This window comes from Euleptes europaea, chromosome 1 (genome assembly GCF_029931775.1).
Source record: "Euleptes europaea isolate rEulEur1 chromosome 1, rEulEur1.hap1, whole genome shotgun sequence".
Taxonomy (NCBI): Eukaryota; Metazoa; Chordata; class Lepidosauria; order Squamata; family Sphaerodactylidae; genus Euleptes; species Euleptes europaea.
Genome location: NC_079312.1, coordinates 10,209,999 through 10,237,182, shown reverse-complemented (window position 1 = coordinate 10,237,182; position 27,184 = coordinate 10,209,999). Strand labels below are relative to the sequence as shown.

At 48.3% G+C, this 27,184-nt stretch overlaps 3 protein-coding genes across 3 annotated transcripts in view; 2 read left to right on the top strand and 1 right to left on the bottom strand.

Moving 5' to 3' along the window:
- Positions 1 to 3,033, bottom strand: LOC130493248 (zinc finger protein 24-like). The gene is made up of 3 exons (XM_056866949.1): positions 2,263 to 3,033; positions 1,046 to 1,175; positions 1 to 467 (listed from the first exon to the last, which is right to left on the bottom strand). The coding sequence occupies exons 1-3, from the start codon at positions 3,031 to 3,033 to the stop codon at positions 1 to 3; spliced, it is 1,368 nt and encodes a 455-aa protein (XP_056722927.1).
- Positions 3,034 to 9,637: 6,604 nt separating this feature from the next.
- On the top strand, positions 9,638 to 16,546 carry LOC130488166 (zinc finger protein 883-like). Its single transcript, XM_056861807.1, has 4 exons — positions 9,638 to 10,084; positions 10,181 to 10,312; positions 14,381 to 14,482; positions 15,242 to 16,546. The coding sequence occupies exons 1-4, from the start codon at positions 9,638 to 9,640 to the stop codon at positions 16,544 to 16,546; spliced, it is 1,986 nt and encodes a 661-aa protein (XP_056717785.1).
- Positions 16,547 to 20,228: 3,682 nt separating this feature from the next.
- The window catches only part of LOC130488068 (zinc finger protein 345-like), a 45,552-nt gene continuing 38,596 nt past the window's right edge, over positions 20,229 to 27,184 (top strand). Inside the window, exon 1 of the mRNA XM_056861688.1 lies at positions 20,229 to 20,312. Within this exon, the coding sequence (XP_056717666.1) occupies positions 20,229 to 20,312 (84 nt within the window). The remainder of the gene's footprint in view (positions 20,313 to 27,184) is intronic.

Sequence of the window (27,184 nt, the reverse complement as noted above, 5' to 3'; positions counted from 1 at the left end):
TTATAGCATTGGCCCTACTGTATGGCTTGCCCCTCTTGCTTGGCTTCTTTCATGGTCCGCATGGGCTCTCTCGTGAGTCCTCAGAGCTAAGAACATGAAGAAAGTTTTACCGCAGTCCGAGCATAAGTACGGCTTACGCCTCACTTGGGTGTGCTCGCATTTGACAACAGCTGAGGACCGCCGGAAGCTTCGCCCACCGACCGTGTGCAGGTTCTGCCGCTGGTGAATTCTGTGTTGCATGATGGTTTTAAAGGCAGGTTTTGGGCCCTGAGAAGGAACTGACTCCTGTGTTCCTGCCCTGGGGCACATTCCCTTCTGTTCTGGCCCACGTGGACACCTTGAGTCCCCTCTAAGATTCTGGAACGGCATCTCATTTGCTCTTCTCTTGGATACATCATTGGCAGCCGTGTGGTCGGATCCTTCCAGACCACATTTCTCTTCCTCATTCGTATTATTGAACCGTTTGCCTATTAAGAGAGAAAAAGAATCACAGGTTACCTGCCAGTGAGTGGTGAAACCAGAGCCGGTGTTGGCAGGGTTGCCAGACCCCCGACAACTGGTGGGGGCAACTTACCGGGTGGTGGAGGCCCTTGCTGGTGACGTAATGACATCACCGGCGATACACTGATGTCACTTCCTATGTGAGCCAGAAGTTACGTCAATGCGTCACCAGCAATGGCAGGGATGCTCTGGAATTTGGGCAAAAGTCTAAGGTTTTCCTGGAACAGGATCTCCTGGAATTGCCGCACATTTCCAGACTACAGAGATCAGTTCCCCTGGAGAAAATGGCTGCTTTGGAGGGTGGACTCTATGGCATTGCACTCCACAGAAGTTCTCCCCACCCCTGTACCAAACCTGGCCCACCTACAGGCTCCATCCCCAAATCTCCAGGAATTTCCTAACCCAGAGTTGGCAACCTTACCTACCTCACAGGGTCATCATAGTAAACGGAGGAAGGAAAGACCCATACGGGCAGCCCTGAACCTCTGCAAGGGCGGGCTAAAAGATGATAGATGGATGAGTCGGGCACAAGGTCAACCCTTACCTGGGAATCTTCCACTTCCAGCGTCACCCTCCTGTCCTGCCTCCCTGTGGACTGGCATCTGCCAGTGGCGCAAGGAAGACTGTGCTGCTTTGGAAGTGTTCAGGGCTGCCTCTTCCATTGGCTCCAGACCCTGAAGCAGAAATGAAGAGTCCATTCAGGTAAAGGCCAGAAAGGGTGTGTTAGCGACCCCACCCCCACCCCCACTCCATGTCCCATCACAGGAGAGGGTTGCCAGCGTCCACATGGGGACTGGAGATCTCCTTGAAGTACAGCTGAGTTCCAGACTACAGTGATCAGTTCCCCTGGAGAGAATGGCTGCTTTGGAGGGTGGCCTTTCATAGAATTATAGAATCATAGAGCTGGAAGGGACCACCAGGGTCATCTAGTCCAACCCCCTGCACAAGGCAGGAAATTCACAACTACCTACCCCACGCACACACCCAGCGACCCCTACTCCATGCCCAGAAGACGGCCAAGATGCCCTCCTTCTTGTGATCTGCCTAAGGTCATAGAATCCGCATTGCAAATTTATGGCATTGTTGGTTCTTGTAGGTTATCCGGGCTGTGTAACCGTGGTCTTGGTATTTTCTTTCCTGACGTTTCGCCAGCAGCTGTGGCAGGCATCTTCAGAGGAGTAACACTGAAGGACAGTGTCTCTCCGTGTTACTCCTCTGAAGATGCCTGCCACAGCTGCTGGCGAAACATCAGGAAAGAAAATACCAAGACCACGGTCACACAGCCCGGATAACCTACAAGAACCAATGAACTCTGACCGTGAAAGCCTTCGACAGTATTATGGCATTGTACTCCGCTGAGGTTCCTCCCCACTCCAAATTCTGCTTTTCCCAGGATCTACTCCCAAATCTCCAGGAGGATGCTAACCTGGAGTTAGCACCTCTACCACAAGGGCAGAAATCTGGATCTGGGCTTCTCCCCTCCACACACACACACACTGTGGGCAGAACCTGGGGGGTTGCAAAAACAGGCAGAGGGGAGGGACTGTCCTGTTCCCCCCCCCTCCCGCACAAGCCCTTGCGGGTGTTCCTCTTGTTATTTAGAATTTTAACAGAATACTCTTCTCTGCTTTTATTTGGGCAACCGTAGACCCTTCTAAGGTGTACAGGTTAATTTATTCTACAGCTTTGTCCTGCCCATCAGTCAAAGCAGACTCTCAGGGCTGACGACAAGCCCTGCGGAAATTCCTATGTCCCTCTCACTTGTTCTTCCAGCCCTTCCGCTGCTCGCTTTTCTAGCAGGAACTCCTCTGCCAGGGCGGCGGCCTGAGAGCAGGTCCCTGGGCCACGTTGCTTAACCCAGTTCAACATCTCCGGGGGCAGGACAGCCAGGAACTGCTCCAGGATCACCAGCTCCAGGATCTGCTCTTTGGTGCGTCTCTCAGGCTGGAGCCACCGATGACAAAGTTCCCGGAGCTGGCAGCAAACACTGCGGGGGCCCTCGGCCTCCAGGTAGAGGAACCCCCTGAAGCGCTGGCGTTGCACTTCTGGGCCAAGGGCCTCCTGGCCCTCCATTTCTTCCTTCACTTGCCCAAAGTCTCCACATTTGAGCCTGGCACACACTTGCCCGGGAGGTTCATGAGGATCTGGTAGATTCTGCTCTCCTGCAATTTGGCAGCCGGAGACAGGCCGACCTAGAAGCGGAGTGGGAACCACCTCAGCTTCGCCTGAAGGGACACATTCACCCCTCCACTGGGGGTTCTTCCACTCTGACGGAGAGGCTTCCACCGTCTTCAGGAACTCCTGCCATTGGACTTCCCATCTCTGAAGCTGCCCCTCGTCTTGTTCCTGTTTCACTTCTTCTCCCAGGCTCCTTGGCGGGAATCCCCCAGCTTGGCGGGCGTGCGGGGCTTTTCTGGACTCTTCAGTCAGCTGGGGGCCTCTTGAGCTTTCCTCCTCCATTCTGATATCGCTCTGCACCCCTTGCTCCAACTGGGCAGGAAACTGGAGATCTCGCTCCTCTGCTGTGGTCATTTTGCCTCCGGACAAGGTCAGAGTTGTCAGGCTCGCGTTCCCGAAAGCCTCTTTCCTGATCTCTAGGAGCCAAAGGAGTCTTTGTTCTTCCTGTCCCTCGGGATCTCTACATAAGTGGAGGTTAAACCAGAAATGACCATATTCTGGAATAGCAAGAAGGCATCTTCCTGGGGATAAGAGACGGACAATTATTACAAACCGCCGTTGCCACCGCCATTTAAAGGGTCTCAGATAACAGGCAGTTGGAAAGACACTTCCCTGCGATGACATATCACATGAGGCATTGGCATCACTTCCAGGTGAAAACCTGGCTGTGATTTCAGTGCATCACTCAGCATTCTGTAATTTACCTGAAACTCTGTGGTATTACCATACATTTTGGGGGCAGGGTTTCCAGAGCGTCACCTGTCAAGCTGACACCATGCCTGAGTTTTCAATCAGAAGGGAGGTTGACGTATTAGGGTTGCCAGACTCCCGCCAGGGGCAGGGAACCTCCTTTGGACCCCTTTCCCCCCCCCCCCCCGATGCCATCCAGCTGGCCAGTGGGGATCTTACCAGGCTTAAAGCGAGGCCTAGACCTCAACGTTGCCGGTGTGATGATATAATCACACAGGCAACGACGGGGAGACACTCTGGTATTTGCCCAGACAGCAGAGCATCTTCCTCATCGTCGGCGGCATAACGATGTCCCTTTTGGAAGTGACGTCATCACTAGGGTTGCCAACCTCCAGGTACTTAGTATGGAGTTGGCTAGTTAATTTCAAGTCAATCACAGACACAAAGTAATCCAGAACTTGATAATTTATCACATAGGTGCAGAAGTGAAAATGTGCAGTGAAAGACTTACAACATACAATTCTATATGCAATCCTATGTTCTCAATCCTATAAGGTAACAATCTCCACAATTTTCTCTTGAGTAATCTTCACAGAGGTAACTGGAGAGCAAAATTCAAAAAGTCCCATGAGGGTAAGGTTTCAATAGTATTTCAAGAAGAATGAAGAGGGGGACGATCGTTTCAGTTCTTCTTCAGCCCCTGAACTGAAACGATCGTCCCCCTCTTCATTCTTCTTGAAATACTATTGAAACCTTACCCTCACGGGACTTTTTGAATTTTGCTCTCCAGTTACCTTTGTAAAAATTACTCAAGAGAAAATTGTCTTTCACTGCACATTTGCACTTTTGCACCTATGAGATAAATTATCAAGTTCTGGATTACTTTGTGTCTGTGATTGACTTGAAATTAACTAGCCGACTCCATACTAAGTTCCTGACTGTGTGCAATAGTGTGGTGGTGTATATTTTGATTGCTCAACCTCCAGGTACTAGCTGGAGATCTCCCACTATTACAACTGATCTCCGGCAGGTAGAGATCAGTTCGCCTGGAGCAAATGGCCGCTTTGGCTATTGGACTCTATGGCATTGAAGTCCCTCCCCTCCCAAACCCTGCCCTCCTCAGGCTCAGCCCCCAAAACCTCCCGCCAATGGTGAAGAGGGACCTGGCAACTCTAATCATCACACAGACCTAGGCACCATTTTAAGCCTGGTGAGATCCCCCCACCCCCTCCCTCGCCGATGGCCGGGGGGGGGACGGGACCTTGCAGCCTTATCAATGTATCTCATGACATCATTTCCACTCTGTGCCCTACTTCCCAGGGGGTGCCCGGTGATGCTGTGGCAGCCCTATATCCATCCCCAGACCTGAAACTGGATTGAAATGGGTCCAGGGCAGATGGGTCATCCGGGAAGCTCCTGGAACAGCTCTGCCGCTACTACACTCTCTATGAGAGCCAGCGCGGTGTAGTGGTTAAGAGCGGTGGTTTGTAGCGGTGGACTCTGATCTGGAGAGCCGGGTTCGATTCCCCACTCCTCCCCGTGAGCGGCGGAGGCTAATCTGGTGAACTAGATTGGTTTCCCCGCTCCTACACACGAAGCCAACTGGGTGACCTTGGGCTAGTCACTCTCCCTCAGCCCCACCTACCTCCCAGGGTGTCTGTTGAGGGGAAGGGAAGGTGATTGTAAGCCGGTTTGATTCTCCCTCCAGTGGTAGAGAAAGCCGGCGTATAAAAACCAACTCTGCTTCTTCTATCACCTTCCCAGAAAAGGTAAATTGGAGACTGGCCTGTGCTTGGCCTATATTGTAAGGAAGGTACAGCTGGGGGAGGGGGATCTCCAGCTTCCAGTCTGGCACCGGCCGAGCTGCAAATCCTATGTGCACTTTCCTGGGAGTAAGTCCTTTTGAGCAATAGAACACCGATGTAGCCCAGCACAACACAAGATCATCTTTCCCTGATCATGCAAACAGCTCTTTCTATTACTCTATGCTGGGGGTGGGGGCTCACCACACTATTAATCTCTGAAGGCAGCTGCTCTGAAGCCTGGCAGGAAGGGGGGGGGGTCTAAATTCAGACTGTCTTATTTTTGTATTCAGGCACGCCTCCCCTTCTTTCTTCTTTCCGGTCCTCTCTAGGGCTGAGAGTTCTATCAGAGTAACCCTTGGAAAACTGGGAAGCCTGCATGTTGAAAAAGGGCATCGAGAGTCCTCATCTTTTTAACCCGCATAGAGCTCCTGAGAACCAAAATGAAGAATCGGGTCAGAATGGCAGGGGACATGAGTCCAAGCCGGGATGCATCCATGACCTTTGTGAGCTGCAAGGCAGACAAATGATGTAGCGGTTGGAATACAGAGGGGGAAAATGTGCAAAGCACCAGAGGTTACAAGGCGTTTATCTAATCACTTGCGGCTACTCCAAAGTTTTAAATGCAAAAAGCAAAAGCATTGATAATGCAACATAAAACCCCAACAGCTTTGAAGAATCGGGTCAGAACGGCAGGGAACATGAGTCAAAGCCGGGATGCATCAATGACCTTTGTGAGCTGCAAGGCAGACAAATGATGTAGCGGTTAGAATACAGAGGGGGAAAATGTGCAAAGCACCAGAGGTTACAAGGCGTTTATCTGATCACTTGCGGCTGCTCCAAAGTTTTAAACAAAAAAGCAAAAGCGTTGATAACATAACATAAAACCCCAACAGCTTTGTCGGCTAGTATCCCGTTTCAATATCCTTCTTCGGATTGTAACCTTGAAATTCAGCAACAAACAGAAGAATAACTAGTACAAATATCACACAGTAATTACATATAACTTATTTACAACAGGTTACATGGGGCTTACTGTAGCTATCATCAGAAATTAAGTGTGTTTGCTCATTATTTGTATGCTGTAATGTTTGCAATTTAATTGAACCTTTGATGTTACTACTATTTTGTAAAACTTTGGAGTGGCTACAAGTGATTAGATAAACGCCTTGTAACCTGTGGCGCTCTTGCACATCTTTTTCTCTGTCTCCTGTCAGAGGCCTCTTCCCACTCTTTTTCTCTAAGATTTGGGATGTAGGGTTGCCAGCTGCCCGGAAGGGAAAAAAACAATGTTACATGGGTGGAAATAGGCAGCTGAAGCTTTTCAAGGCATGGAGGGAAATCCCATCCAATTAAGTTCCTATTAAAGGGACAGGATGTTTTATTTCTCCAGACTGACTTGCCTTGAGATCCTCATTTGACCATGAAGCTTATTGGATGACCTTGGGCCAGTTGTTCTTTCAGCCTAGCCTACCTCACAGGGTTGCCGTGAGGACAGAATGGGGAGAGGGGTCCAGGCACCCTGCCCAGAATTCCTTAGAGAACCAAGCAGATTAAAACGTAATAAAGAAGCAAACAGTCAGGTGACAAGCGGATAGTCAGTAGGGTGTCTGCTTCGCATCATGGGGCAACAGAGAAAGGGAAACATCACCTGGTGGATTTCTGCCTGTCAGATTCATAAGCAATGGGTCCATCCATGGCTATCAGAAACAATGACTTAATAGAACTTCCATAACCAGAGACAGTCAACCTTTGAATGTCAATGCTAGGAGGCAGCATCAGGGGAAGGTACGGTTGCCAGCTCTGGGTTGGGAAATTCCTGAAGATTTGGGGGTGGAGACTGGAAAGGGTGGGTTTTTGGGGGGGGGGTCAGCAGGGTACATTGCCTTAAGGTCCCCCCTCCAAAACAGCCATTTTTCTCAGGATGGGGAACTGACCTCTGTCATCTGGCTATTAGGTGTAATTGTGGGAGTGCTCCAGGTCCTACCTGGAAGTTGGCAACCATGGAGGAAGGTCTGTTTGTTGGCCCTATAGGGCAACTAGTGGGTGGCTGTGTGAAATGGACTAGGATAGAGCGCTGGTCGGACGGGATCCTATCTGCACCTTTTCTGATGTTCTGATAGCCTCTTCTGGGGGTGGGGACTCGAACTCTGATGTCCAATTAAGTAGCACCTTTGAGCATGTGCAAAGAGCATTGCACTTAGGGGTGCCAACTCCAGGTGGGGGAACACCTGGAGTCTGGGAAGGCTAGATTTGGGGAGGGTTCAGTGGGATATAATGCTGCAGCAGTCCCAAAGCAGTCCATTTTCTCCAGAACTGATCTCTGTCATATGGAGATAGGGTTGCCAGCTCCGGGTTGGGAAATATCTGGAGATTTTTGGGGCAGAGCCGGAGGAGGGAAGGGTTTGGAGAATGCCATAGAGTCCAATTGTCAAAGTGGCCATTTTCTCCAGGAGAACTGATCTCTATCGGCTGGAGGTCTCCAGCTAGTACCTAGTTAAACAATCACAAAAGCACTACTGGCAGAAAAAAGCACAAAATTGATATGCCAAGTGAATGCATTTCAAAATGTGTAACAAAAGTTGTCATACAAGTAAACAAGCATATAATGCTTATAACCAAAGCATTCCAGCCATAGTTACAAAAGTGCAAGGTGCAAGTTCTATTCAACAGGTAATGTTCATACATATAAATGTCACTTAAGTACAATTCATATATTTTCTTTTGATATCAATTAAATTCATAGTCCATAGTTGCCAATATTATGGGTATCCGGTAAGTTGTCCCATTTCGCAGCAGCTTCTTCAATAAAGGCAAGTCTATGATAATACCTGGAGGTTGGCAATCCTACCTGGAGATCAGTTGTCATTCCGGGAGATCTCCAGACCCCAAATGGGGGTGGGCAGCCCTAATCTGCCCACGACTGCACCCATATTTGGGGCTTCGGGGGTGGAGGTGGGCGAAGTAAGGTAGGGTAAGAAAGCCAGGGAGGCTTTTCCAAAGCCTCTTCATTGAAAGGGCCAGTCCTGCTGAAATGTTCCAAATTGAAGGGTTAAAGCAAACCGAGAAGCCTTTCCTAGAGAGGATCAGAGTAACTGGGAAAGGAGGGTGGGGGGTGCAATGGAAAGGACCCTGTTGGGTGGGTTACATTAACGGAGGAGGAAGCGGCTGATTTCCAAGGGGCTGGAGAGGTGAGCTTCAGTAGCAGCGGGGGGGGGGGGGGGGGGATCTGTCGCTGCAAAAGAAGAAATAAATGTTGCTATTGTTTGTTGCATTGGAAAAGTTTAGACTCCCCAGAGCTGTTTGCAAAGGAGGCAACAGGGGACGGGCAGATCTAGGCCAAAGCTCCCGCTGGGAGGCTGGCAACCCTAGCCGAGAGGGTCTTTTCAAAACGGGTTGCGTTTGGCAGGGGCCCACGGTTGCACAGATGCCAGTGACTTGGAGGGTTATTCAGCTCGGCTTCCTGCTTTCCAATAATAAATGGTGCGGGAGGGAGTGGAGGAGAAAGCACTTGATGCATGTTCAGAGGCACTGCCAACAGCACATGTTCTGAGATGCCGTTGAAACAGCCAGTGCTGGGTTTCAACAAAGAGCAAAATAATCTGAATCCCCAAATGCTGGCTAGCTCCGTGCAGCTGTTGTTTAGTGTAAATTTGAAAAATGGCTAGAAGGAGCATCTATGTCTAGAAGAGAAGAAGGAGAGTTGGTTTTTATGCCTTGCTTTTTCTCTACTGTAAGGAGTCTCAATGTGGCTTACAATCGCCTTCCCTTCCCCTCCTCACAACAGAAACCTTGTGAGTTGGGTGGTGCCGAGCGAGTTCAGAGAGAACCGTGACTAGCCCAAGGTCACCCAGCAGGCTTCATGTGGAGGAGTGGGGAAGCCAACCCGGTTCACCAGATTAGAGTCTGTCACTAATATGGAGGAGTGGGGAATCGAACACGGTTCTCTACACCACGCTGGTGGTTTACCCCTGAATATCGGATACTGCAAGAGGGCAAACGGGCACGGTGCCTTGCTTTGCTTGTGGGCTTGCCGAAAGTATCAGGCTGTCCACTAGGGAAGACTCTCCTTTTTTAAAAAAATGAGGTTTCTGTAAAAACTGTAGGAAAGGATCCCGTACGCAGCTTTTCACGTTTTCAATTTTGTCTTGCTTTCCACAGGGAGCATCTACCTTTTGCTTGCCTTGAAGATTATGGCCTCTGGTCCTCAGTCCAAAAAAGAAAAAGAAAAATCTGTGTGGCATGAGGAGCAAATATTGTTGTTAGGGTCAAACCACCCTTGAGGGAAGGATCTCTTGCCGGGCCTTCACAATATAAGCTTCCCCCAACAACTGCCACACAAAAAAAGACCTGGGAACCAATGGACTTCGGAGGAGGTTGTGGCCGGAGACAAAACGGCTGCTGGACCGGGCTCTCGCTCCACTTGAGGCCCCCATTTTCAGACGGTGCTAGAGACAAATACAAAAATGGAGGAACAAGACCCAGCAGACCTAAAACCCGGGGAGGACTTGGAGGAAACGTGTCCCCCTCATATGTGCCAGAGGGAATTTCCAAACGGTGTGGTTAAACAGGAACCAGAGGACGGTCTGGCGCGGTACTGGGAAACCCAGTGGCAAGAGTTCCTCAAGATGGTTGAGTCCTCACACTTGCAATGGAGGAACCAACGGGCCATGGGAGGGCCAACGGAGGACCTAAAGGCGCCTCTGGTTCCTTTGGAAGGGGCAGCCGATGCTAGAAGCCAGCAAAGGCTCGGAAGCTGGCTCGGCCTTGAGAAGGACTCTCAGCTGGAAGACAGCGTTGTGCAAAATGCCGCAGAGGTGAAGGAGGAGATTCAAGACGAGACCGTGCAACGCGCGGAGGCCCCTCGCCTCCGCTTCAGGCAGCTGCGCTACCGAGAAGGAGACGGGCCACGGGTGGTTTGCGGCCAGCTCTGGTATCTCTGCTACCAGTGGCTGAAGCCAGAGAGCCGCTCCAAGGAGCAGATCCTGGAGCTGGTGATCCTGGAGCAGTTCCTGGCTGTCCTGCCCCCCGAGATCCAGAGCTGGCTGAGGGAGCGCAGAGCGGAGACCTGCGCCCAGGCGGTAGTGTTGGCCGAGGACTTCCTGCGGAGGCAGGGAGCGGCCACAACAGCAGAGAAGCAAGTGAGTGAGTTTCATCTCCGCTCCACTCTGCTAAACCAGGGTGGGAGTCCAAATGACCTCCAAATAAGCCGCTGAAGTAAAAATCAGCCCTCTTATACTTCAGTATTTTGTTTTGTTAGGAAAGGAGCAAAGACTGCAGGCGAAAAATATGTTGTCGATGTTGGCCTAGGCCAGGAGTGTCAAACATGCGGCCGCAGGCCAGATCTGGCCACCGGAGGGCTTTTATCCGGCCTGCGGGGCCACTGGGGCGGCCCGGAGTGTGTGGGGGGGGGTGCTTTGCAGTGGCCACTGGGCTGCGCGCCACTGACGTGGCCAGGGATGTGTGTGGGAGGTTTTTCTCTTTTCTTCCTTCCTTCCTTCCTTCCTTCCTTCCTTCCTTCCTTCCTTCCTTCCTTCCTTCCTTCCTTCCTTCCTTCCTTCCTTCCTTCCTTCCTCCCTCTTTCTTTCTTTCTTTCTTTCTTTCTTTCTTTCTTTCTTTCTTTCTTTCTTTCTTTCTCTTTCTTTCTTTCTCTTTCTCTCTCTCTCTCTCTCTCTCTCTCTCTCTCTCTCTCTTTCTATGGTATTTATTTACTTATTTATTCATGTGCACATGGCCCAGCCCGACCAAGAGCCATTTATGTCATATCCGGCCCGCCTAACAAATGAGTTCGACACCCCTGGCCTAGGGTTTCATGCCCATTTCCTACTAGGGTTGCCAACTCTGGGCTGGAAAATTCCTGGGGATTTGGGGTGGGGGTGGGGAGCTTGGGAAGGGCAGATTTTGGGGAGAGACCTTAGCAGGGTATAATGCTGTAGAGTCCACCCTCCAAAGCAGCCCTTTTCTCCAGGAGGACTGATCTCGGTTGTCTGGAGACCAGTTATACTTGAAGATCGCCAAGCTCCACCCGGAGGTTGGCAACCCTATTTTCTACTCAGTACATGTGGGCGTAAGCATGACCCCACCATCATTCCTGTCTACACTGCAGCTGGTCAGAAATTACAAGCGGGGGGAGAGAAAGTGCACAGGACAACTGTCATCTTTAAGACACACATACATACACGTTCTGGGGTCAGTTTACCTCCTTGTTCAGATTAGGGTTCTGCTCGAGCCAATGACAGTGGAGTGTTTTTTTTTACCTTCACAGTAGAGAAACATCCCTGTGGCCAGCTGACCTGGAGGGTGATTGCCAAGGTTATGAGAATGAGTTTCCTGTCCTTTTGCCTGGTGGGATCCTTCCTTCCACGCTAACTAGATGAGAGCTGGCATGTTGTAGTGGCTAAGAGCGGTGGTTTGGATTGGTGGACTCTGATCTGGAGAACTGGATTTGATTCCCCACTCCTCCACATGAGCAGCGGAGGCTAATCTGATGAACTGGATTTGTTTCCCCAGTCCTGCACATGAAGCCAACTGAGTGACCTTTGGCTAGTCACAGCTCTTAAAGTTTTCTCATCAAGTCACAGCTGGCGTATAGTGCTTTTTAGTGATGTTATCGATCGTTTTTGTACTGCTTATGTCCAATGGCTTGTGTTTTAATATTGTGGTTTTTAAGAGCTATCTCAAGCAGGACCCTCAAAAGGAGGGACTGTAATATTCTAAATAAACAAATAAATAAGAGCTGGTAGGTGGAGAGCCTAGAGCGAGAGTGAAAGGGGGGGAAGAGAAAACCCTTCCTTTCGGGTCTGAGGTTACTGTAGATAGATAAGAAAAGGAAGAGCTTATCCAAGGAGTTGGGAGAGGAGGAAAATCCCACAATGCATTAAGAGTCTGCATAGAAACCGGAGAAAATCTGTGGTGAACCTGTGATCATTGCTTCTACAGGGAAGACAATGCCAACCCATACTTTTGGTCCACAATTGTGAGAGTCTTATATGGAAAATGAATATTGCTGAATGTGTTGTGGCTTTTTTGTAATCGGGAACAGCCCCAATCCACTAGGAGAGGCAACATTTTTAACACCCCCCATATACATACAAAACCAGTTTTTCCAAAATCTTGCTTCTGAATCTGTTGTCGGGCCACCTGTTGAAAAGTTGAATTGAATGCAACACAAAGCAGGTTGAGAAGAGCTTTATGCAAAATGCCACAGCAGGGACCTTTTCCAGGCAGGGATCCTTGGTGGGAGAGAAGGTGCTCATCCCATGCCACTCTCCAAAACAATGATCTGAATTCCAAGGCAATTGTGATGGAGAACACCAGAAGAGCACTGCTGGATCAGGCCAGTGGTCTCTAGTCCAGCATCCTGTGTCACGCAGTGCCAACCAGTTTCTTTGGAGGACTGACAGCAGGGCATAGAGCACAAAACCCTTCCCTGGCACTGCTGTTCAGAGGCTGACTGCCTTTTAATGCGGAAGTTCCCTTGAGACACGATGGCCAGCAGCCACTGGCAGACCTATCCTCCATGTATCTGCCCAATCCCCTTTTGAAGCCGTCTGTGCCTACGGCCATCACTACATCTTCTGGTAGCAAATTCCACATTTTTAAAATATTGTCAAAGGCTTTCACGGTCAGAGTTCATTGGTTCTTGTAGGTTATCCGGGCTGTGTAACCGTGGTCTTGGAATTTTCTTTCCTGACGTTTCGCCAGCAACTGTGGCAGGCATCTTCAGAGTAGTAACACTGAAGAGACACTGTCCTTCAGTGTTACTACTCTGAAGATGCCTGCCACAGCTGCTGGCGAAACGTCAGGAAAGAAAATTCCAAGACCACGGTTACACAGCCCGGATAACCTACAAGATCCACATTTTTAATCACTCACTGTGTGAAGAAGTATTTCCTCTTTGTCTGTCAGCAGGGAAGTATATTGCCTGCCCAGGACGTGTGGATTCTGTGGCCAGATGTTACTGTTACAGCCTACAAAAAAGGTTAATGCGATCTTGGGGTGTAAAAACAGAAGCATAACATACAAATCGCAAGATGTCACGGTCCTGCTGTACACTGCATCAGTCAGGCCGCACCTGGAGTATTGTGCGAGGTCCTGGAGGACTCGCTTCAAAAAGGATGTGGAGAGAGCAAAGAGGATGAAGAGGAGAGCGAAGAGGATGATCAGGGGCCTGGAGACCAAGCCCTATGAGGAAAGGCTGGGAGAGTTGGGAATGTTCAGTCTGGAGGAGATTGAGGGGGGGACATGATTACTCTCTCTAAGTATCTGAAAAGCTGTCACTTGGAGGAGGGCAGGGCGCTGTTCCTGTTGGCAGCTGAGGATAGGACCCACAATAATGGGATTAAATTACAGGCGGAAAGGTACTGGATAGATATTAGGAAAAAGTTTAGCTGTAAGAGTTGTTCAACAGTGCAATTGGCTACCTAGGGAGCTGGTGAGCTCCCCCTCACTGGCAGTCTTTAAGCAGCGGCTGGACAAATACTTGTCGGGGATGCTCTATGCTGATCCTGCATTGAGCAATGGGCTGGACTAGCTGGCCCCTTCCAACTCTATGATTCTCTAATGGCAAAGCTGAATTCTATAATGGCCTGACTTTGGGTCCACAGAAGTGATATATTCCTCCCACAGAGATATGCCTGAATCGGGTTTCAGTCAGGCCTGACAAAAAAATCATTTATTGTTTCAGATCCTGGAGCCACTTAGGGATGACACATCTTTGAATTCCCCCAAAGAAGAGCCGGCTCCTTTGGAATCTGAAGAAACTAAGCCAGGGGATTATGGCTTACTCGGTAAGATGTGCTGTTACGGGAGAGCTGTTATGGGAAGTGGCAGAGAAGTGTGATGCAGTAGTTAGAGCGGGGGTCCCCAACGTGGTGTCCAGGGGTGCCATGGTGGTACCCACCAAGTGCTTTTAGAAACTGGGCAGGACCAGATGGTGGGTTCACCCAACAAAGCTTCTGATTGGCCACTGGAGATTTGATTGGCAATGTGGGTATTTATGTAGTCAGTTATTTAAAACATTTTTACACAGCCTTTCTTCTCAGTCAGGGTCCACATGGTGGCAAACGTAAAACCATTAAAACATTTAAACAATTAAAAATAGTTAAAATTATAAAATTCAGTTAAAAACACATAAACAGCACTATAACGAGGGCCAATAACCATTATTGGGGGTATGCCAGACAACACAAAAATGTCTTCGCCGGCAGGTGAAAGGCACTGATAGAGGGAGACAGACGTTTAGAAATGTTGAGTTTGCAGCAGCTGCCACCACAGCACTGCTGTGGAAGATCTTCATTGTGTGGTTGAAGGTAAGCTGTGGCACCTGTTTTGTGACTGGCTCCCCTCTTTCTATTCATTGGCTGGAAGTGTGTGGTTGTCACCTCACGGCCTGGTCTGCAATCACCTTGCCACTTGGCCTTCTCTGTTGTGAACTGACTTTGCTGGAGAGGATCAAGTCGACGTGGTCCTGTAATGTTTTCACTCTGTATAATGGGGCTTTTAAATTTTCTTTGTTGTCCAACTTCCAACTCCCCCCACCTCCGAACCTTCAGGATAGTGCAATAAGTGCCATCCAGTCACAGTTGACCCCAGCAAGGCAGGTGAGAAGCAGAAGGGGCCGGCCATTGCTTTCCTCTGCAGAGTCTTCCTTGGGGGTCTCCCTTCCAAGTACTCACTCTGCTTAGCTGACGAGATCAGGCTATACCATACTACCTTCCCTCCCCAGTATAGTGCATACCAGTTGTAAATTCAATGAATGAAATTGAAAGCCTTCCCCGTTTTGTGGTTCTTTCTTTTCTGCAGAGAACGAGTCTTCCTTTGCTAGAGCAAGTGTTGACTGGATACTCAAAACTGAGGAGGAAAATCATGCCCCAGGATTTACTGATCGATTGGAGTCTCCTGGGTCATTGGTAGAGGAACTCGACCTTGGTAGGGTTTGGTGTCCTGATCAGGAAAATGCTTTTGAGAGTCAGCCTACGCCTGAGAGGCAGCGAGGAAACCACAAAGGTGGGAAATCCATTTGTTATAGGAGAGCAGATAGGGATCTTGCCAAAACCTCAACCCAACAGAACATTCTGCGGGCTGAGAGGCGAAAAACATGCAGCATTTGCCAGAAAAGTTTCAGCTGGAGCACCGACCTTATTAAGCACAAGAGGACCCACACAGGAGAAAAACCTTACCAATGTCTGGACTGCGGAAAAAGCTTCAGCCAGAAATCAGACCTTAATATCCACCAAAGAATCCACACGGGAGAAAAGCCCTTTAAATGTTCTCACTGTGGGAAGAACTTCAGCAGGAGCACAAACCTGAATGTGCATGAGAGATCGCACACTGGGGAGAAGCCTTACAAATGCTCATACTGCGAGAAAACCTTCTGTGCCGGGTCACAGCTTATTAGCCACCAGAGAATACACACGGGAGACAAGCCCTATAAATGTTTTGAGTGCGGGAGAACGTTTAGCTGGAGTGCAACCTTCCGAAGGCACCAGAGAATCCACACAGGGGAGAAACCGTATAAGTGCTTGGAATGTGTTAAAAGCTTCAGTTTCAGGTCTGTTCTTCTAGCTCACGAGAGGACCCACACAGGAGATAAGCCACACAAATGCTCGGACTGCGGGAAAAGCTTCAGCCAGAGGGCTCATCTTAATAGTCATCAGAGAATTCACACCGGAGAGAGGCCGTTTCAGTGCTCACAGTGTGAGAAAAGTTTCAGTCTGCGATCGATTCTGATTGCTCATGAAAACACCCATGCTTTAGAGAAACCGCACAAGTGTTCAGACTGTGGGAAAGGTTTCAGTAACAAATCCCAGCTGACGAACCATCAGAGAGTGCATACAGGAGACAAGCCCTATAAGTGTTTTGTCTGTGGAAAAACCTTCAACTTGAGCTCCCTTCTTACTGGACACTTGAGAACCCACACAGGGAAGAAGCCATACAAATGCTCACACTGTAAGAAAACCTTTGGTGGCCGGTCCACCCTTGTTGCCCATGAGAGAACCCACACAGGAGAGAAGCTGCACAAATGCCAATATTGTGGGAAAAGCTTCAGCCAGAAAACAAATCTGAATAGCCACCAGAGAATCCACACCGGGGAGAAGCCACATAAATATCCAGACTGTGGGAAGGGCTTTAGCCAGAAATCGCACCTCCTTACTCATTGGCGAGACCACCCGGGAGAGAAACCTTTCCAATGTGCATGTTGTGGTAAAAGCTTTAGCGCCAGGTCGACCCTTGTAGTGCATGAGAGAACCCACACGGGGGAGAAGCCACATGGATGCAAAGACTGTGGGAAAAGCTTCAGCCGGAAAGCGCATCTTGCTAGACACGAGAGGACACACAACTCAGGGAAACCAGTTTTAGCACTGAGTCAATAGAGTGTGCCCTGACCTGGATGGCCCAGGCTAGCCAAAACGTGTCAGATCTTGGAAGCTAAACAGGGTGAGTTCTGGTTAGTATTTGAATGGGAGACCACCAAGGAAGTCCAGAGTCGCCACAAAGAGGCAAGCGATTGCAAACCCCCACTGAGCATCTATGGCCTTGAAGACCTTATAGGGTTGCCGTAAGCCAGCTGTGACTTTACCGCATTTTCCACCACCAATAGAATGTACTTCTGTTGGCGTCTCCCTGAGAAAAGATTCATTCCCTTGGCAGGAATACCTCCTCTGTGGAGATTTTTATGGGCTCCCGTATAAACAAAGGAACAATGACTTTTTCCTCCCAACAGTTATAATCTTGGTTTTTGATTAATTGTGTAACTTTTAAGCCAGTGACTGGCTTGGAGGAAAGATGTGATATAAATATGATCAATGAATTTGAAAATATTGATTCTGTGGCCAGGAAGAGGATGGAACAGTTTGTATCCTTTTACATGCACAAACAAACCTTAGGAAAGAATGGGTGATAAATTTGTTTACATTTATTGTTTGGTTATTTTGTTTGGTCATCAATCCCGCCTTTCCATTACAATGTAGACCAGTGATTCTCAACCTGGGGGTCGGGACCCCCAAGGGGGTCGCGAAGTGTTTTCTGGGGGGTCGCCGCCACTGTCCTGGGACAGCCCCCATCCCGGGCTGTCCAGGACTAACCTAGACGCCCTGTAACCCTGATCCATCCTCGAGGGCAGGGAACACCCCAAGCAGAGAGATGAGGAACTGGCCGATAGACAGCAAGAAGGAGCCGGGCTGCAGAGACGCGGCTGCGTGCCGCCGCACACCAGCTGTAGCCCCGCTGCCAGCTGAGAGGCAGGCGGGCCAGCCCTGGGCGCGGTCGCACCTGCGCCGGGCGGATGATGCGGCAGGATGTGTGGGAGGCCGAGGAAGCTCCCCTGGCTTGGCCAGTTCAGGTCTCGGAGGAGAGGAGGGTGGTCCCCCTTGAGGCCGCTACAGCCACGTTGTTTTTACTTTTAGCCACGCTCTGGTGGGGCGGGAGCTTCAGCCTGGAATCCAAGTGCGCGTGTCTGTAGTGTGGCTTCGCTTTTCTGCCCTGATTCCGCTCTGCCCTGAGTCATCAGTTCCGCTCTGGCAAGGCCAAGGGGGAGAGAGTCGAGGTGCATGCGCAGTTCGGGATTTCCCCCTCTAGCGTGCAGGTTCGGTGAGGCGCAGAAGGAGCGGTGACTGGCGGAGGGGAGAAAAAGGCACGAAAAGTCAGAGCAGGATAAGCGGCCCTCGGCTCTTTCCTGGCCCTTCACTCTTGTGAGGTGATTAAACGGAGCTCCGCTTTGAGGAATAACTGCAGTTCTGTGCACAAGCAGTGTCCCAGTCACAGAGAGGGGGTTTCCTCATGAGAGCCCCGGCCTGCCTGGAAGAGTTTTTTGGGGGAGAGGGGAGGACAAGGAATGCAGTGCATGCTCAAAGGCACTCTTTCCTCCTTGCCAGGAAAGGTTGCTGCGCCACACCATCACAGCCGCTGCGCAACAGGTGGTAGTACCGTTTGCTTGTTTGTTTTAAACTTTAAACTTTAAAGTAATTATATATATGGATACCCTGGACTGCCAAAAAAACAAATGTGTTTTCTTTATCCTATTGAAAATGTCATTTATGCAAATTTATGCAAATGTGACGAGGGTCGCAGGTTACTTGGCAATTGTAAAAGGGGGTCACGACTCGAAAAAGGTTGAGAACCACTGATGTAGACGAACGATAAAAATGATAAAGCGTCACCTAAATACCAGAAGACGTGCCAGATGTGTATGTTAAAAGCTGAGACATGGGGCAAATTTGAGCGTTTAGGGGAGGAAATCCATAACTGGGGTGCTACTACAGAAAAGGCTTGTGTCTCTGATAACTACCCACCAGCTGACAGAGGGTCTCAGCCAAAGATCTTAGTTGATGGGCAGACTCATCTGGGAGTAAATGATCCTTAAGATTCTCTTGTTCCAGACCATACATAAATACTTCTGAGCCACAGCTATTCTTTCACATCCATATCATCAATTGGGAAGTGTTTGGCCCAGCGGTTCCCAAAGTGGGCAGTACCACCCCCTGGGGAGCAGTGAGTTAGCTAGGGGGGCACTAGGAGCAAGGGGGAAGCAGGGGGTGCTAGAGGTGGGCCCCTTCAACTGTGTGTTGGATAGGGTAGGGGGTGCTGGGGTTGAGTTTGTGGAACCAAGGGGGCGGTGGCCAAAAAGTTTGGGAACCACTGGTTTGGCCAGCCTGAGGGTCAAAGGATTTTCTGTCCATGTTTTCCTTTATTTTTCTTTTAAATTTATGCTATTTACCATCCACCTTTCTCACTGGGACTCAAGGCAGATTACACAGAGCGAGTCAATACCATCAACAGGATGGGACATTCAATAAACTGCAATAGGGATTAGGGTTATAGAACCCACCAGATACCTAAAAATGGAACTCAAGCAAAGATTCAGACATTAAATGGTGCAAAAATTACATAGGAGGAGAGTTTTATGCATGCTGTGGATTGCCAAGAAATGTGCGGCTGTCCTCGGCCAGGGCCAGGGCCTCTCCTGATGGGATGCTCTGCCGAATAACATCAGGGCCCTGCGGGACCTGAAGGAGTTCCGCAGGGCCTGTAAGACAGAGCTGTTCCGCCAGGCCTATGGTTGAGGACGGTCGCAGGTGAGATTAAGTAAGATCTGTGCTGGCCTCCCTACTCCCCACCCTCAGTTTAGGACCTAATTGAGGGTGGATAGCCGAACTGATTAAATACTATGTACATACTGCCACAGTATGCACTTATATACTAATGTTTTATATATATTTTTATATACTATATATATTTATATATATCTTTATATACTAATCTTTTATATATTAATCTTTTAAATTAATCGGGTTGTTCTGTGGTTTTATATATTTTATTGTTATTAGTATATTGGAAATTTTGATGTTGTAACCTGCCCTGAGCCCAGCTTCGCTGGGGGAGGGCGGGCTAGGAATACAAAAATGAATGAATGAATGAATGAATGAATGAATGAATGAATGAAAGAAAGAAAGAAAGAAAGAAAGAAAGAAAGAAAGAAAGAAAGAAAGAAAGAAAGAAAGAAAGAATCACTGGGTTCTCGATCAAGTCAAGCCTAGAAGCTAGAATGGCTGAACTGAGGCTATCGTACTTTGGTTGCATTATGAGAAGACCAGAGTCATAGGAAAAGACAATAAGGCTAGGAAAAGTTGAAGGCGGCAGGAAAAGAGGAAGACCCAGCTTGACAGTTTGCAAGGCCTGAGCAGCCTGGGCCTGGTCACCCTCCCTTTTCATAGGTGAATGCCTGGAAAAGCGAAGCTTCCTGTGGGAGAACAAAGTGCTGCAACCAACCCTACAGTTTTGGGCAGGAAAGTGTTTCTTCCCCGTTGCCCTCTGTCCCTTTGTCAGCCTCTCTCCAGCTGGTCTCCCCTGCAGGGGGGGCCGTCAGAAGAGGAAGCTGCTCCCCCCAGGCCCAGAAGCCGAGCGAGGAAACCGCCTCTTTCCAAAGGCCTCTGTTCCTCCTCCTGGGTCTGGTGGTTGCAGGGAACTACGTTTCCCAGAAGGCGCTGCGAGCACCATCGAGGCTCACTCTGCCTCCGCCAGGCTTTTCCCAGAGCGGCAGAAGGAAACCTGGCCCACATGGAGTCCCTCGGGGCCTCTCCCCTGTCTGGCCCCCCGACCCGGGTGGAGGGAGACCCGGGCTTCTGCACGTCTGCAGGGGAGGTGAGTCCGTGGAGGGTCTCGTGCAGCAGGTCTGGGGTTGGTGTTCCCACCCACGTGGGGGTTTGTTCCCTGCAACCAGCCTGAGCTCGTCTGGCTCTTGACTGCTGGGCGGACCCTTTTGATCTGGCCCAGCGGGGCTCGGGGCCAGTTTCTGCCCCCCCCCCCCGTGGCTCGTTTGGCCACAGTTGGCTAGTTGTATTTGCAGTGCCTGCTGTTGCTTCCTCTGCTGTAGGATCCCCAGGAGCCTCAGAAGGGCTCTGAACTGGCCGCTGGTCTGCAGGTTTGCAAAGGAGGGGACCTAATTCACCCCCCCCCCCCGCCTGTCCTGCCTCTTCCTTTTGGGCTCGTCTGGAGAGAACCGGCACTTCCATTGCCAAATATTGTGTGTGTGTTTTCTGTGCATGTGTGTTTGTGTGTTAAGTGCCCTCAAGTCGCTTCCAACTCATGGCGACCCTATGAATGAAAGTCCTCCAAAACGTCCTATCTTTAACAGCCTTGCTCAGGTCTTGCGAACGGAGGGCTGTGGCTTCCTTTGTTGAGTCCATCCATCTCTTGTTGGGTCTGCCTCTTTTCCTGCTGGCCTCACTTTTTCCTAGCAAAACGTTAGAGGGATTTTATATTGTTCATCTGGGAAGAAAAGAAGGGGGCTGCAGCGAGGCAAAACGAAGGCAGAGAAACAAATGGTGCAAAGGGGAACACATTCTGTCGTCATTCTTGCAACCCCAATGCATTTGGTGTGCAGCATCAACAGGGGAAATTAATAAAATGGAAAAGTAACATGAAATAATAATACAAGCATATTAGGTACATTTTTTATTATCTTAAAATCTTATACATACGACAAATTAATCTGGACCAGATTGTTTCCATTCCTACCCTGCATTTTTGGAATTGCAACTCCCGCAGTTATTCTGATGCTGGTGCCAATTTTGAGGTTTCCAGTTTTCATCTGGTTATTCTAGATATGAATAATCTCTCTGAACATAAGTCAGCAGTGTGATGCGTAACTAAAAAGGCAAATGCAGTCTTGGGCTGCATCAACAGAAGTATAGTGTCCAGATCACATGAAGTGATGGTATCACTTTACTCTGCTCTGGTTAGACCTCAACTAGAGTACTGTGTTCAGTTTTGGGCACCACAATTTAAGAAAGATGTAGACAAGCTGGAACGTGTCCAGAGAAGGGCCGACAAAGATGGTGAGGGATCTGGAGACCAAGTCCTATGAGGAAAGGTTGAAGGAGCTGGGTATGTTTAGCCTGAAGATGAGAAGACTGAGAGGGGATGTGATAACCATGTTCAAGTACTTGAGGGGCTGTCATATAAAGGAGGGTGCCGAGTTGTTTTCTGTTTTCCCAGAAGGTCGGACCAGAACCAACGGGTTGAAATTAAATCAAAAGGGTTTCCGTCTAGACATTAGGAAGAATTTAGCTAGAGCGGTTCCTCAGTGGGACAGGTTTCCTCGGGAGGTGGTAAGCTCTCCTTCCCTGGAGGTTTTTAAGAAGAGGTTAGATAGCCATCTGTCAGCAATGCTGATTCTGTGACCTTAGGCAGATCATGTGAGGGAGGGCATCTTGGCCATCTTCTGGTCGCTAGGGGTGTGGGGGGGGGAGGAATTAATTGTGAATTTCCTGCATTGTGCAGGGGGTTGGACTTGATGGCCCTGGTGGTCCCTTCCAACTCTGTGATTCTATTATTTCCCCCCTGTTTAGTAAATCTCCTGCTGTATGTTAATCTTTGCCTCGAACAGTTTCTATTGTATGAAATTCTACATCTGCTGAGACGATGCAGTAGCTTACTTGCAGTTGAAAGGTGTGTTGTACAAACTGCAGTCATTCCACAGTGCGCAGTTATCTGAAAGTGTCTTAGGCAGCTCAGTGTATATGGACCATGAAATAATAAATCATACAAAATTGGAACTGCATACTTGTTTCAGATACTTTTTATTGACTGTCCCTGGAAATGGGAGTCTGTTCTCCAGGTGAGGCAAGGAACATTAGGTGCATTACTGACGTACAGCAACAATGTGGTTGGGAAATGGATGTCGTTTGAGAATATTGCTGAACCAGCTTCTGTAGCCTCTATGTTGCCATGTCCTGAGCTCTGTAGTTCCTGCAGTCCATCATATAGATGCCAGTGGCCCTTCATTCCAAATTTATGGAAGCAAACAAAATGTTGTCCTGTGTTATAAGTTATTCCAACAACTTTGTATCTGGAGAGAAGACAACTGTTTATTATATGGAGTTGTTCATGTGTTGCACTCTTGGGGTGGGGAGAAGGGAGGAATGCATTCTTATTTTTTTTTCCTGTTGACTTTATGAGCAAGTAGAAAGCACATCAGGAGCCCTGTGGCACAGAGTGGTAAGCTGCAGTACTGCAGTCCAAGCTCTGCTCATTACCTGAGTTTGATCCTGACAGAAGTCTGGTCCAGGTAGCCGACTCAAGGTTGACTCAGCCGTACACCCTTCTGAGGTGGGTAAAATGAGTACCCAGTTTGCTGGTGGTAAAGTGTGCATGACTGCTGAAGGCTATGGAATACCACCCCATTTACAAAGTCTGCCTAGTAAATGTTGGGATTTGACATCACCCCATGGGTTAGTAATGACCTGGTGCTTGTACAGGGGACTACCTTACAATTTAAAGAAGGCATCAGGATTTTTACTTCATAGATATTCAATTACAATAAAGCATAATAATGTGTTTAAAGTTGAAAATTGAGCTCGCGACATACGTAATGCTAAGTACTGAGATCTCAGCTGGGAAGTTCCGTGGGTCAAATTAATCTGTATTTCTGTATGGAGCTTTGACTGCAAGAGTAATAAGCAGCATCCATGGTGGTCCATTGGCAAATAAACAAGAGCCCAATTGATGTTTGCCTCCGCAGCTTTTTATAGTGATTCTGAAATGGACATTGAAAGGGTGCTTTGAGTATATCAGAATGATTTCAGTCATCAGATAATATCCTTATCACAGTTACATAACAAAGTTGAAAGAAAACATCCTTCGTTTTTAAAGTCACTTTCTACCTTTTAACTCTTAATCAGACCTACACACACACCCTAATTTCAAGTTTGGGAAATGGGGATTACTTGGCCTTGTCCCATAGCCCCCCCCCCCAATCTCAAGAAAAAACATTACATAGACAAATGAAATAATTGGCCTGGTTACATACCAACATCTAGAAATCCATTTTTCCCATTTGGTTTGCAACCCAATTTAAATTGCAAAACCTGCCCTCCATAGTACCCTGAATGCATGAGATGTGGTGCTCAAAACTTAATTTTAGGGTGCAGAAGGCTCACAAATGTCCCAAACATTTCTTCACAATACAGGATTTTCAGGGGCCACCACAAATAGAAATAGGTGATACCAGAACCAGTGTGTGGACCAAGCACCACCATATGTCCTCTTGCAGGGGACAGTAGTTCCCTATTCAAAACATCCTTGCAATACAGGTTTCTGGAGGGGGGGGCGACCGAAAAAGAAGGCAGTGGTGCCAGAACCGGTATTTGCACTAGGCACTTCTGTATGTCTTCTTGGAGGGGACAGTCTGGAGTGTGGGGATGTGTCATTTGGGGTGGTCCAAAGATTATTTTGGGGTGCAGTGTCTGTATGTGCATCTGTCCTGGGTCACCCCACTTGGGAGCCGCTGGCACAAGAACCGGACTTTGGACCAGGACCCAGCATGCGCCATCTCGAAGAGCTCAGTTCCCTGAATGTGGGAGTATATGATATGTGCTGGTCCAATCCATATTTTGGGTGCAGAGCTTGTGAATTGTCCTCAAAATCATTCAGGAACTAGGAAATCTGAATAAAGAAGTGGGAATAGGGAACGAACTGGGAATAAGGAACCAACTTCAGCCTCCTCTTAGGCAGCAGAGTGCTGGGTGTTCTTTACCCTGCATCTCTCACCCGCCAAGCCCTGACGTTCACAGGGCCTGGGTTTGTTGGGACGGGGGGAAGAGAACCAAAGACAGGATGGCCTAAATTAGGCCAATTAACATTTGCTAAGATGGATGCAAACTTAAGAGTAGCACAGAAAGCTTCTGCAGAAAAAGATGCTTAAAGCAGAAACCTACAAAATTACGATTTGTGTGTGCTTGCAGTTACACATGAAAGGTAGTTCTGTTGTTGAACCTGGTGTACAGTCAAATTGGTCGTCGTCCCCCCCCCCGCATTTCATTGGACTTGGCCAAAAGAAGCCCACTTCTGTGCATTTTTCTGAATTTGTATTTCTTGGAAACTCAGTATATTCTACTTGTCAGAGGTTGGGAAAAACCAACGTATACAATTTTCATTGCTGTCGGTTTGATGTACATAATTGTTTTAATCGGTTGACTGGTCAAAGGGATTCTTCTTTGTTTCTTGAATGCTTGGGGACAGGAATAGATGATCAAATGGGCCATCTTGTCCTCTTTCAGAGATCCCTGCTGTCTCTTGAGGAAGTAGCCGTGTTCTTCACGGAGGAGGAATGGGCTCTGCTGGATCTAGGCCAAAGAAAAGTCTTCTGGGAAGTTATGGAGGAAAATTATGAGACCGTGGCCTCTCTGGGTAAGGATCTTTTCCTTTTTATTGTGAACGCAGAAGAGAAGGGTGGGAGTGGCAGCTTCCGTTGGCCCTCTTGAATTTGTGGACATAGTTGCATTTGCCACAGAGGAAAGGGTGGAGGTCCCACAACGGGGAATCTTGCAGCATCTGAAAAAGAAAGCATTCAACATTTCATGCTGTAAAGAGCAATCTGTTGATCAAGAGGGCTCTGATTGGGAGAGATGGACAATCTCCAGTAACACTGCAGCTAACAAATACCTACAGCTCTTATTTTCTTCTCTGTCATTTCCATTTTGATGCAGAGTGGCTCTTCCACAGTCCTTTGTTTGAGTGACTGAGGCTGATAGAAGAAGGTCTTAACCACCTCTGTTAGTCTCTTGCCATGAAAACCCCAAAAAGGGGTCGCCATAAGTCGCCTGCGACTTGAGGGCACTTCACACACACAGGCCAGAGGAAGGCTCCTCCCCCAAAGGCAGAGCTCCTGTTCTGCATCTGGAAAGTCTGGAAAGCCATCCATGTCTTTTGAAAAAGGGTTTAACTCGGAGGGTCTTTGGTTGCAAGGCTGGGAAAGGCCTGCGACCCTCCTGAGGCACCACCCCTTGGGGAGAATCAGCTGGAAAATGTGTGGCTTTCAGTTTTGTTCTTGTGGTATAAGCCTTCCCTTCAGTGCCAAGATGTTCTGAGGGTAGGAAGCTGCACCAAATCTCCAGGAATTTTCCAGCACGGTGTTTACAGTCCTATCTCTGCTTTCTGACGAAAGGTTTGCGGCAATATTGTACAAAGGAACAGCCTCAGAGATCATTATTTCCAGACAGACTAATGGCAAAATGAAATATATAACAAATGTCATACTGCCTTTCCTCCCTGTGGGGTCCCAAAGTCACTGCTGTGAGGTAAGTTTTGTATTAAGCCTGAAGGGGACAGAAATCACCCAAGCAGATGGTTTCAGAAAACAGCAAAGATTTATATATTGATATATATGTGAAGCTGCCCCACACAGTGACAAATAAACAAGGAAACGTTTATTTTCCAATACTTCAGGTTTTGTATTCTGTTTGGGTCTAGTTGCAGGGAACGACATTTCCCAGAGGACCTTGCGATCACCAGAGAAGTCAACCCTGCCTTTCCTAGGTGTCCATGGGGTGGTTTTTCCAGAAGGCGGAGAAGGAAGTGCATGGAATGGGCAGTTCCGCCGGGCCTCTCTTCTTTCTCGTTTCCCCCGGCCTGAGGGAGAATTTGGCTCTCGCACCTCTGCAGGAAAGGTGAGTTGAGGATTTCATCAACAGCATGAACGGAGGGGGGGGGAGGAAGTCTGTGGAAATGGAAGAGAAAGAGGAGGTGTCGCAGTTCGGGCCGTTAAGTGCCTACACTCTTAGAAAGGACCCCTTCCTGAGAAGGGATATGTTATCTTATTCAGCGAGACACCACTAGACCGGAATCAACGGTTCCTAGAAACTTGTTATGGTTCCTAGAACATCTCTTGAACACGCCAATAAATTTATAATACTGGACAAGAGTAGAAGTATAATAAAAACACATTTATTTACATTATATAATATATGCTTTTTGGTTGCAAAGCCTTAAAATATCATATAAGGCTAGACATCATTAGTCTTAAACATGTTTATGTAACAAAATGTAGCAAGTAATAATTCACACTCTCTATGCCTCCATAAAGGAGTATCTTAGTCAGAATATATTCATAAAGTATCCTTAATGCAATGCACTTTCATTCAGAATATAAGGTTACAGAAATCCTGTCAAAATATGGTTAATTCTTTGGAGAAAGATTTGGTTAGAAGCATCCTAACTTAAATCATTCAAAACATCATAATATTTCAGTACAGAAGACACACTATACCTTGCTGTGTCATCTGTAGTCCTCTAAGAATCTAAGCTCTTATGAGAACATATGAAGTTATCCCAGAGTATCTGTATTTTCTAAGTCTTGAATCCTTTAAAGACTTCTATTAATATTCTTAACTGATCATCATTAAGATCAGGCGTTGTCTGTGTACATGCTATGCATGTTTCTAGTTTTAGACACCAATGCTGAATATATAAATACTATGTGTTAGCTTAAAGCTGTTTAAAGTCTCTTTGGCTGTGCCAATCTGTGTATGTGCTGTACAATGTATCAGCATTGTGCATATCTCACAGAGTACAGAGAGTCTCCTTTCCCTTCAGGAACATCTCTGGTCTCTTGCTCTGAGGAGGTTCAGAAGTCCCTCTGTTAAGTAGAGGACCTTCTGACACTATCTCAGAGGTCTAGCTATTGGCCCTGTGTTCAGGATGCTCTTTAGCATTGGTAAGCCAAATAGGTTTAG

What these genes read in the sequence shown, in the direction of transcription:
- LOC130488166 (XM_056861807.1), top strand. Translation starts at nt 9,638, where the DNA reads ATGGAGGAACAAGACCCAGCAGACCTAAAACCCGGGGAGGACTTGGAG. An exon ending in CCACAACAGCAGAGAAGCAA is followed by an intron (nt 10,313 to 14,380) that starts GTGAGTGAGTTT and finishes CTTCGCCGGCAG; the next exon opens with GTGAAAGGCACTGATAGAGG. An exon ending in TCTTCATTGTGTGGTTGAAG is followed by an intron (nt 14,483 to 15,241) that starts GTAAGCTGTGGC and finishes TCAACCCAACAG; the next exon opens with AACATTCTGCGGGCTGAGAG.
- LOC130493248 (XM_056866949.1), bottom strand. Translation starts at nt 3,033, where the DNA reads ATGACCACAGCAGAGGAGCGAGATCTCCAGTTTCCTGCCCAGTTGGAG. An exon ending in CGGAAGGGCTGGAAGAACAA is followed by an intron (nt 1,176 to 2,262) that starts GTGAGAGGGACA and finishes TTTCTGCTTCAG; the next exon opens with GGTCTGGAGCCAATGGAAGA. An exon ending in TGGAAGTGGAAGATTCCCAG is followed by an intron (nt 468 to 1,045) that starts GTAAGGGTTGAC and finishes CTCTCTTAATAG; the next exon opens with GCAAACGGTTCAATAATACG.